This window comes from Corylus avellana, chromosome ca10 (assembly GCF_901000735.1).
Source record: "Corylus avellana chromosome ca10, CavTom2PMs-1.0".
Lineage (NCBI taxonomy): Eukaryota > Viridiplantae > Streptophyta > Magnoliopsida > Fagales > Betulaceae > Corylus > Corylus avellana.
This window is the reverse complement of record NC_081550.1, coordinates 16,525,896-16,538,107: the sequence shown is the minus strand read 5'-3', so window position 1 is coordinate 16,538,107 and position 12,212 is coordinate 16,525,896. Positions and strand designations below refer to the sequence as shown.

Genomic DNA, 12,212 nt, shown 5'->3' with positions numbered 1-12,212 from the left:
TTGTGGGGCCCGACAGTTGGCAAACAAGACCCCCATTCCTTTGATTAGCCAATATACTGGTCGGATTGATTTTTTTGCTTTTTTTGGTGGCGATGGTGGCGCATTTTAAGTCGAGCTGTCCAGAATCCATTGATCCCTCAATATTAGAGTGGCCCCATTAAGCTCTTCTTTTTTTTTCTCAAGTAATGAAGGACCCATTGTGAAATTGGTAGCAAAAACAAACACTTACTAGATAACGGGTGTTTAGAACGAGCCAAGATGCAAGAGCATAAAAAGAGAATAGGATAATCTCTATTTTCAAATAAAATTGATACCACTCAGTTTATGGTCTCGATTTTAAGTTTGTAACTTGGTATACATAATTTTATATTATTTAATTTTTTTAAGAGACATGTCATAGCTTTATATATACCATTAAATGCAGAAACTTTACATCAAGACCATAAACTGAATATTAATTTTATTTGAAATAAAGATAGATCTTTATCCAAGAGCATTTGGGAACTTTTATTAATAATCGTATTTTCTGGTAGGTAGGTTTCTAGAGAGAACCTTAAGATAGATTTAAACTTTTGCTGCGTACCTTCAGTGAGATCTTTGGTTTCCAATGACAATGCTGCTTTGTCAAACCTTGTAAGCAGGCTGTGATGCAAGGAAGAGCAAGACATTCTTCTTTGTCCTTGCAAATCGGCAGTTTGATTGGTAAATCTCTCAACTTTCCAAGTTAAGCATTACCCACAAAGGGATGATTCGATGGGCACTGCAGACCCTGGAATACACAAGAGATTGAGCAAAGGGAGGCTGAAAGCAGTGAACTCGGACTAACAAAAGTGTCGATGCATTTTCAGATTCCTGAATGCCATGTCTAGTTCATAGTCTTCCAACTTTCCTCAAAGACTTCTGTCCTTTCTCGAATGAAGCTGGCACGTTTTATAAATGTGCCAACGGGCTTCCAAGATAGTTGTAAATTTGTAATGACTAACCAAACCAATATATATTGCAACACTTCAAACAAAAAGGCATGCCAAGTCAAAATAACTTAACATGTATACCATCCGACAACAAAAGAATGCAACTAAACATGTGAGATGATATCGTTATATTGTAAAAACTGTAAAGGGCATTTTTTTCCCCAAGAAAGTCGGACCACTCTGAGGCCTAGGCCACTTTTTATGTTAGTAGGGTTAGATCTGTCAAGGCAGTGAAAAAACTCAAAAGGAAGAGGTCAGATTCCATCTACTTTAAGGTGAGAGCAACACCGATTTTAACTGGTGTAATTAGGAGCAACACATAGGGACATCTGAAGCATCTGCATGCCAATTTGATCATTTAAAGCATTCACCACAATAATCTGTTATCCATGGCGGGTCTTCATGGTCATTACTAGTAGACTCGCAGCTTAGTTCACCTGCAGAAAACCAAAAAAAAATATAACAAACCAATCAATCAGTTAATACAGATTACAAGCACCAAAAAGTAACATAGTCAAGCGTCATTATTTTGTAAACCTAAGATAAAGCATGGTGATAGAGGGTACTTGAAAAAGAATAAAAAGATTATTCGTCCACAACGTTGAAAAATACCTACACCCCGATATCATCAGATTAAACTAGAAATTGGCAGCATTCAGCCCACAAATAAATTTAATTTGATTTTCTGCTCGACAATTTTGAAATCCGAATTTGAAGCTGATAGCTATGCTGCTTGGGGGATTAAAAGACATTTCAAAGTGGGACATCTACTACTAAGCACAATTTTTTGAATCAAAAACTTGAGCATTAAGGGCATGGCGAAATAGACCACTTGAATGGAATGACTCTTTTGTTTGGTAGGATCCTATTTCTAGGAAAAGTTACTCCCATGTAAATAACAAATCTCTTACACAGAGGAATGAGAGACGGAGAGAACGGACAAAGTTTTCCAAAAAAAAGCTTTTTTTTTTCGTTCTATATATATATGGGAGGCCGGCCACCCACAGAAGGCCCTAGGGTGGTCGCGCCACCCCGATGCTATCGGGGGCCAAGTCCATCACCAATGTGAATCCAAGGCGGCCGTGACCACCCCCAGAGGACCGTCAAGTGGACGCGGCCACCCCCGATGGCACCGGGGGTGGCCACGCCAACCCCAGAGGGGCACGGCGAGGTCCTCTGAGGTAGCGCAGCCACCCGCAGTGCCTGTTGTGGGTGGCCGGCCACCCATTGGGGTAATTTTGGTTCAATTCCAATTTTGAAATATGTGTTGCTACCAAACTACAGAATTGGAATGAATATTCTATTCCAACATCTTCTACCTATTTCTTTTCGTAATGGAATACCTATTCCGCAAACCAAACGGGGCCTAAGAGGTGAGGGGAAGGAAGGGAGGGAGTGGGTTAAAGAAAATTATATGCTTCCAGGTGGAGAAGAAACGGCATATGCTTCGGTATCACAAACTATGCAGGCACTCCAACAACAAAATGATAGCCCAAAAGTTATAAAAAAAAATAATAATAATAAAATAAAATAAAATAAAAATCATCCTTACCCATTGGCAACCAGACCGTATTCTTTCAAGGAGTTATGATTCTTCATCAGGCTGTCCAACGAGACCAGTTATAGCTTATTAGTCAGTCCCCTCCTCTCAATATAGTGCCACCAAATCACACAAGATTATTTTCAATTCCTCTTTAAGCATTGCCAGCCATGCCAAAAGTATCCTGACAAGAATCACATCCCAAATGTCCTGTTATAGAGATCACCAGAACTGGGCATCCGATATTTTGAATCTTCATAACCAGTGTAAAATTTATTATATCCCAGTCTATCATTTCTTAGGAGCTCTGCCATACCCAGACTGTTTCCACCTTGAACTTCATTCCAATTGTCCCAATGACCATTAGACATAAGCGCATTTCTAGACTGTTGGAGGGACAGCTGTGCAGCAAAAGGGGATAGGTTGCTCACTTGTGATTGATCCACAAGCCTTGAAGAAAGGCCATAAGAATCACTACGATGAGAAAAATTATCCCCAATGTCAGCAAACCTCATGTTCTGCTGTGGGGAGAGCGATCTTTGCATCAATAGTTGTAATCTGGCATCATTCTCAAAGGTGCTTAATTGTGGAGGGAAATTTGATCTCACGTCTAAGCCTGGATTGTTAAGGCCCCCTTGAAGTCTCCCTTTCCCAACTGCCAAAATTGCAGGATCCATAAACTCAATCTCCCCAGCATTACCAACATTTCCAGTGGGCAGTGCTTGATATGAATTTCTCAACAAGGAGGGCGTGGTGTCAAGCAGATGACTCCCTGAGAAGTAAAACAGAAAAGAAATCACTAATCATTTTAAAGATGAAATATATAGATGTAATAATCTGGTTATAAGATTAGGAAAAATGGTACGGTAACTAACCAGACATGGGGTCAAAAGCCTGGTCCACTCTCTCATTAGAGGAAAAACCTGGGGGCGGTACCCTGCTTGGTACAGAGAATCCAGGAGGGGCTGAAATTTGTGCTCTGGAGACGCCTGACAAACATCGGTACTAAAAAGATGAAGAGATTGATAGGCACAAAATTACAACTTCTATGGATGGTGGATACAAAACGAATATGCAGTCCATTTAAATTTTGGCAAGATCATAAGACAGTGGAATTTAATCCATCCACTAGCAGTTAAAGGATAAAAAGAAAAGGAAAGAAAAACAACTGACTGCAACACTAACTTTTAAATCCAGGATTACTACCACTCTTATCCACTGGCCTCAGACAGCTGCAAAGCATGCCTTTTCAAGCAATGAGTATTTGGACTCGGCCCCCTATGTCGTGAGTGGTAAGTGGAGTCTTATAGTCTTGTTTCATTACAATTCAATAAAGTCAAAAAAACAGTAACTGCTAGTGAGGTTTTTCGTTAACTTTTTTTTCCACTTCCGCATTTGACAGCCAAGGGATCTGGGGCACTCCACCCAGATATTTAGAAGTTGACATGTATGACAGCCTGTGCACATGTCAAAAGCACAACAGGCATTTCTATGGCCCCAAATCACATAAATATTGACAAACAAGTGGTGTTCAGAATTGAAAGTCTAGATGCTAGCCAAATTGGTGGTACAACAATGACCACCTAACATAATTGCATGCCATAAATCAAACCATCATCTATATGAGTCCTCTCCTAGATCCTCTATAACATAAATCAACAAGAGGGACAAACAGTAGTCCCAAATGCTATTTCTCTTCCTTCATTTTATGGTAATGGGTTTTTTTTTATTATTATTATTTTTTTTTTTTTTTGGGGGGGGGGGTGGTATGCTACATTCAACCAAAGAGTAATCAACAAAACATTACATAAAACTGGAAGCTGCAATTAAATAACTAAAACCCAAAAACATAAAAACATAGAAAGTAAAACAAAATTTCAAGAAACTAAACAAGACTCACCAGAAAACTTATTAGAAGAGATAATAGGATGACTGTTAACAAGATTTTCAGATTCTTCAAAATTTCGGAAGGAGAAACCGTTGCCAAAGCCGAGTTTGTCCATATACAAATCTCTTTCAGTGAAATCCTGGCCAAATGAACGGCTTTTTGGCAAATTCTCAATGGCATGTAAAGATGGCTGTACATCAAATGCAGGACTTTTCGAATCCTCCTGTCTTGCAAAAGAGAACCGGGATTGATTGTTATTTTGTATTTTCCAGGAACTCGATATTTTGCCAGAAGAACCAGACTGTTCATCACTTTCACCAAACAACTTAGCCAGATTTTGAGGGGATGCCAATGGCTCATCCCACGTGTCAAACTCGAAGGATAATATATTTGAGATTATGCTGCTCTCTCCTTTATCTACAGCAGCATTGCTATCACCATTAGCTGTATCACCCAGGAATCTTCCCATCTGCTTCCCTTTCTCTTCATTTGGAAGCAAAAAGGAATCTTCCAAGGTCCTACCCGAACCAGAGGCACTGCTGACCAAGTTCTCAGGGAAACCATTAGACATCACTGAAACACTAGATGAATGTAGAAGCGGACTGTCGCTAACTCTATTATCCACATGTATTGGATGATCAGCATTTAAACTAAGTGCACCATAAGCATCACTATATTGCAAAGGGTTAGACCTTGAAACATGGAGCGGGTTAGACGAATTAGTCAAATAAGAAGACCTACTTACAACTTCTGGATCCTTGAGTCTTTGACTATCAAAAGATATGATATCATCTTCCACTCCAGGAGATGTATCCTTCGTTGCTTGAGCATGTGAATCTGATCTCCAGTCACATTGCTCTCTTGATGCATATACCCCATTGATTGAATTAGCTTTCCCAACTGTTGTGATTGAATGTTCTCTATATTGAGCAACATAATGTTTCTGTAACCCTTGATTTCCTGGTGCTATATTCAAGCCGTGATCAGAAAGTGAACTATTTGGGCTGACCACACTAGAATGTTCATCTTTAGCAATTCTATCAATGCTTATTGATGACATGTCAGAGCACAAGTTCTGAATCTGACCATCACTAGCAACCCTTGAATTTTCAGGAACAGAATCACAAGACTGCCCAGTGTGATAACCAGAATTTGTAATCTCGGCTGGCATACTAATGCCTCTATCATTTTCCTTAGATGCTGGTGGACACGATAATTCACAGCTCAAAGTTAAAGAAGCACAAGTTCCATCCGATGTGGCGGATTTCTCAGATGAATTAGCTTGAGAATCCATACTTATATGCTGTTTCAAAGATTTCAATGATTCCGGTTTACTTTGAGGGTTCATAGTTTGAATTTCTTCATTCAATGTAGGCCTCTTTCCAGCATCACCATGCATAGACGAAGCCCAAGTTGTCCCTGCAACTGCGGATGAAAATTCCAATGTACTGACAACGGTGTCAGGTTTCTGCTTCAAAGAACCATTTGGACATGCTATACTGGCTGCTTGTGGCTGGCCATTTGAAGCACGCATTCCCCTGGTACAAGTAATAAAAAATTTTAGACTAGCAAACATCATCAACAAAATTAAAGGAACATAGGAAAATTGAATACCAGGAGGCGGCAGCAGGAAGAGCTATTGATCTACCAGAACTTCCATTCGGTGGAGAACCTCTAACAACACTTGCAATATTCTGCTAGATAAATGTAGCCATATCATCAGAAACATAGATGCTAATGTGTTTGTCACAATAATGACAGCTGAATATCAGTAATTCTATAAATTAAAACATTTTTTTCACTAAGCAGAAGTTCCATGAATCCCAAGTATATAATAATATTGTAAGGAAGTAAAACCAAACATTAACTCTTATGTTGCCTGGACCTACTTATCAAAAAAAATATATTATGTTGCCTGGACCTATGTTCAGAAGAGAATCATACATCTCAATCATAACTTTGATACTGACTATCATGAATGCTATATATATATATATGAATGATCCCTTAATTCTGGTCCCAACCATTATACAAAATAAAAGAGCATCCCCATTCTTATCCAATTGTAGACATACTCAGGTACTAGGGTGTAACGCTGATGATTCTCTTGCTAAGTCATTTTCAATATCATTGAGGAAAATGATGTACGCATGTAACATAACATGTTACAAAGTGTGTACTCAATTAGATGACAGTCCAACACAAGTAAATTTCAAAAAAATACAGAGACACAAGTAATGAAAATTTGCACTAAATGAGACACCGTGACTCTGTTCTGAGTTCCTCAGTCATACAATATAAATGGGCATTATTGCAACAATAGACTTGCCGGACGCATCCCATACACAAATATCAATGACATCATGACATGCAACTGAAAGCAGTACCTCCAAAAGTATAGAACAGTGCCAAACATAGATCAAAGCAATAATGAGAATAACGATAAAGAAAAATGCTGATTTATGACATCTTGTCTTACACTAGTATTTTTAACAATTGGCTTTCCAGCAGAAGCAGAACTATTATTGCAATATTCATCTGTTGGTGGTGGCAACACATTCCCCGAACGCCGTTGCATATTGTTTGCAGCACCAGTGATTTGTTGAACTCGACTCCTTTAAAAACACTATGCAAGTTAATTGAATATCCAGTGAAGGCACGACATAACTATCAAGCGGCACAAAGCAGGAAAATTGATTCAAAAGACTTTGCAAAATGAAAACCCAAAACCAATATAATATCAACTTTTCAAATCCATTTTTAACTTTTCAAACATTGAAACTCCAACGACTTCATATGCTACTTTTAACTTCCTAATTTCTCTTTAGTTGTAGAAATGACATCTTGAATTTAAGTCCTCCAGAATTCCAATCTCATTTTTGCCATACGACCTTCCAATGGTGTCAATAAACAAAATCCAGAAAGCTCTTGAGCATTCTTATCTTTCTGATACTTAGGTTTCACATATACATGGAGCACTATTGCGTGGTAAGGTTTTTCAACTTAATTAGACAGAGCAATAGGATGAGGCAAGAGACAAGATTTCATTCTAAACCAATGGGCTTATAACCAATTGCATGTAACATCCATTTTGCCCCCTTAAGCAAATTTTCTATCAAAAGGAGATAAGAAAATCACAATTTGTACACTCGCACTCAATGAACTCATACTTAGTATCCTCACAAAAGCAAAAGGTGATGAACATTCCCAAAATGTTGCAAAAGGCAATATTGAAGGTCTCCCAGAAAAAAATATAACAGTACAAACTAATCCATATACCTCGTATATGCTGAAATTATTTCATCTTTAGAAAAACTATCTTCTTGCGGACCAATCTCATGCAAATAGAGACAATCAGGGTTGCTGCAAGGCTGCACCAAGTAGAAGTGCCATACCCAAAAAGATACATTAAATTTTGCTCAAGCAACAACTAAAAAACAATTCATACAACTGAATAAACAAAGTGAATAATGCATACCACATTTCTGAGCCAAGCATGACAATACTTTGTGGTTCCAAAACAAGCCCTGACACATCAAAAATTATTCCACGTCAAACTAAAATGATTCAAACTCATCCAACCCATTGATGAAATTATTATTATTATTATTATTATTTTTGTGAGTAATAATCCAATCTCATTAAAGGCGTAGGGTGCCCCTTAGCACACCGGAGGTATACAAAAGGAAACACCTAACTAGAAAGGAAAAGGCGAATAAGGAAATCATTGAAAGTAATCAACAGAGGGGACACATAAGCCGTAGTATGAAATTACTTTTAAAGAGATATCAACATGCATTTACCTTAACGATCTACCATCCAAAAGAAACCCATGTACATTTTGAATACAACGAACCGCTTCCTCCTCTTTTGAGTAGGTAATATATCTGAGTCCATAAAAAAAATTAATAAGGCTCAAAACAAAAAAATAAAAATAAACATTTCGTGAGAATAATACTACTGATAACTATGAAGAAAGGTAATCAAAACCAAGGAAACAAATTAAACTCAAACCCCATAAAACAGGAAAATTGGAAAATGAAAAGGTGAAAAACTACATAAGCATAGTAAATTAAAGCAAGACAAATAATAGTAAAAACGTATATGATTAAATTTAAAGAGCACTTGACTTTACACATAAGCATTAGTGAAAAGGAAAAATCCTACTGCACAAAGCATAAGAGTTCTTACTGTTGACTAACCAGGCAAAAACAAACGTTAAGAAACTTACACACTACATGTATTGTTGGGAAATTGTTGAATTACACCAGCTGCTGTTCGAGACATGGACACTTTTAGAACCTTACCATACTGACCAAAATATTCACGGTGCTGGAGAAGCTGCATAAAAGATTGAAAAGATTAAAAAGAAAAAAAGGTCATGTACTCCTTCGAAGAACTTAACCAAACATACTAGGTACATAAATGACACACACACACACAGATAGGAGGATTACATCTTCATCTGCCAAATTAAGAGGCAAGCCAACTATGTAGACAAGGTTCCGTTGAATCACGCGAACGCTACTGAGTTGCTTCCGTCCATCGGATGATTTGGATTTTGACTTCTGGCCCTTTTTTCTCTCCACATTAAATTCAGCCGCCAACCTGCGGAAGAAATTAAAATAAAAGTATAATCAAAACAAACGGACAAAAACTAATATCGATTCCATGCCAGCATCATATGCCATTCCTAGAATAACCACCTCGCAGAGTCTGCCATCCCAACAATCTTCTCCTTGTCATAAGGAGAACGACATGCAGGACACCGCCCCTCTGTCTCGTCCTTTTCAGCCATATCCAATATGTGATGCCAACACCAAACACATATCTATGAAGATGTGAACAAAGATTTAGCATAGAATTAACAAACACAACTACTAATGGAAATGGACATATCAAAAATAAATTAGATGGTTGACAACAAGAAATTTTGATCCAGGGATAGTTAATTAACAAAATAATACGTTAACCAATCTTCCAACTGCAAGAACTACAAAACAGCAATCTTAGTACCACCGCCAAGAGAATGGATAGAGTGCAAGAGATTATTCAAATTTATCAGAAAGTGGGGAGAATGAAATAATTCCACTGGATCTACAGGTAACGTGCTGCTAAAAGGTGTGCTAGGTATTGTATGAGCATGCAATAGAGATACACGTGATAAAACCTTTGATGTGATCAAGACTCAGAAAAGGCAAAAACAAGTCAATATACTAGCTAGAATACGGACTTGAATAAGTAAAGTTATCAACTTGAGCCAAAAACCTTCTCCAAAGATAAATAATAAAGTCTCATACCTCGTAACCACATTTGCATGGCTTTAACTGCTGATCAGTCAAATCCATCTCTTCTGCGCAGAGAGGACAAGTCTTTTCTCCTTCGTCACTCATGATTGCCTTAAAGAATCCAGAAAAAGCACAACACAAAATTATACTGCAGAACCAATATCCAGTTCACAAGCACGCCCACACCAAATACTGCAACCAATATGCTTGAAAATGCACTATTAAAATCCTTGAAGATCCCTTTGGCAGTCGATAACAATTGCTAATTTAAAACCTTGAAAAGACCAAGGTCAGTCTTCTGCTTTTCAAAAACGAAATGACATTGAAACATACAATCATATTCTCATTTACCTTTTCTATTAATAGTATTGGAAAGTAAAGAACCATAATTTGATAGCTGGAAGTTACCAACGCATACTACTCATCATGCAATAACAATTTAATAGAAACCCCACTCCCAACCGTACATGTTCCACATTTGCATTACATGTATTGCAACAAAGAAAAGAAAAATATTACTAAAACCCCCAAAAAATCACAAAAACGTAGAAAGCATCCAATCTAACCAAAACACATCTGAAAACTACCTCTTACGCTTCTCTGCCAAAACCCCAAATTCAAATCCTAAAAGCCCCATCCGTTCAAAATATCGGCATTTTGCGATTAATTATCCAAAATCAATTACTGACCAATAATCCAGCACTCAATCTTACAAACATCGGCGCAAAGACACCACAGATCATTCAAGAGAAAAATCGAACAGAACAACTTCACCAAATAGTCATATTAAATTAATTAATTAATTAATACAAAATTCATGACCGACGACCTAATCAAAATCGCTGACATGCAACACACTAAATCGGAACCAAACATGCAAACGAACACGAATCGGAAGGTCATCGTTTCATCCAAAAAATTTCCTAATTCCCGAAGGAAAAAAAAAAAAAAAAAAAAACACGATTGAGGGTTTTCCAACGAAAAAAGAAAAAATTAGGGATCTTAGAAAGACAGAGAAGGATCGATAAATTTAGGGTTTGAGATTTGAGCTCCAAGGACTTACAGTTGGGGTAGGGATCGAGAAGAGGAAACGAATCTGCCTGAGGATGAGATTGTATGAGAAGCGCACGATATAGAAAGAGAGAACCACAAGAGACGGCCTTTAAGAGCGAGAGAGAGAGAAAGAGAGAGAGAGCTCTTGTTTGGATGGCTTTTTTGGCTGCTGGCTTTTCTTTCTCTCTGCGTCGCTGTCATTAAATATTATAGACTTCCAGTGAATGCCCTTGGATTTTGTGTTAATTGCTGGTGTGCCACCCTTCGCTTTTTGTCCCTCTGTTCCGGTTTTGTCCAGTTCGGGAACTGGGTTCAGCAGTTCCGGATCCTCTCCGTTCCGTGTCTTGAAGAGTTCCTTTGTACGCTGACTCCGATGTGTGCCACGTCGGTCATAGTTTGATCCCACGATAGTGAGTGTGTATTTACCTAACACTCAAAGTAGAAATTTCAACGCTGCATTGTTAGAGAATTGGCTCCCATGAAAAGTTCAAATTTGGGCTCGGACCATTGGAAAACATGAAAATTGAATCCATCCTACAAATAACGATGAAAAACTTCACTTATTTTCTAAAATTTCATGTATTTTATAAAGAACCTTCTAAAGAATATATTAATTTTTTTATTTTTTTCCAATTATTGGGCATTTTAGAAATTTTATATCAGTCCGTTAACATTTAACAGAAAATTATAATAGATGGGGTAATTAAAAATAATTAAAAGATCGATACACTAAAGTAAAATTTTTTAAATTTTGAAAGGTTTTTGCAAAATGCACGACATTTCAGGAAGTATGTGAAGTTTTCCTAATAACAATGAAAGCATACATAGAATAGAAATTTATAATGCATTTAAAATAAATGAATTAAAACACACTATTAAACATTTGATAAAATTGTATTTGTTCTTTAAAATCTAAAAACTTTCACAAATGATATTTTTTAAAATTTTTGTTTAAAAATACAAAATTATAAAGCAAAACGAACTAAGTTTGTAATTGGGTAGGGATGAAACCAAAACTCCCACAATATTATGAACTATATATATACTAAATAAGTATTTAATTTTTATTGACGTGGTCTTCTAACTAAAAAATCTATTTTTATCTACCAAATGTTACGAGGAACCACATTACATCAAATTTGGTAAATAAAAAGTAGATATGTGTCTAGTATAAAGCATTTCTCATTCATCTCTTGTTTTTTTTTTTTTTTTATGTAAATTCATCATTAAATTTGTGGAACTCACATGTGAGCCCACATATTTAATGGTAGATTTGGTCATCTCTTATACGAAAATAGACAAAAATTAACAAAAGATGGAAACTAAACATTTCTTTTTATATATAGATCAATGTAATTAAGAGGTTCAATTTTTTAAAAATAAAAAATGGTATGGTCTTGTCTTGTTAGAAAAGTACTAGACAGCCAAGCAAATGAACCTTGAAAAATTTCTAAATTGACGTGGCAAGGGTT

At 36.9% G+C, this 12,212-nt stretch overlaps 1 protein-coding gene across 1 annotated transcript; it reads right to left on the bottom strand.

Moving 5' to 3' along the window:
* Positions 1 to 975: 975 nt before the first annotated feature.
* LOC132163428 (uncharacterized) lies at positions 976 to 10,899 on the bottom strand. The gene is made up of 14 exons (XM_059573713.1): positions 10,751 to 10,899; positions 9,700 to 9,798; positions 9,106 to 9,230; positions 8,857 to 9,007; positions 8,631 to 8,740; positions 8,203 to 8,286; positions 7,878 to 7,926; positions 7,679 to 7,770; positions 6,879 to 7,014; positions 6,014 to 6,093; positions 4,412 to 5,937; positions 3,387 to 3,500; positions 2,524 to 3,283; positions 976 to 1,408 (listed from the first exon to the last, which is right to left on the bottom strand). The coding sequence occupies exons 2-13, from the start codon at positions 9,790 to 9,792 to the stop codon at positions 2,706 to 2,708; spliced, it is 3,138 nt and encodes a 1,045-aa protein (XP_059429696.1). The 5' UTR covers positions 9,793 to 9,798; positions 10,751 to 10,899; the 3' UTR covers positions 976 to 1,408; positions 2,524 to 2,705.
* Positions 10,900 to 12,212: the final 1,313 nt, after the last annotated feature.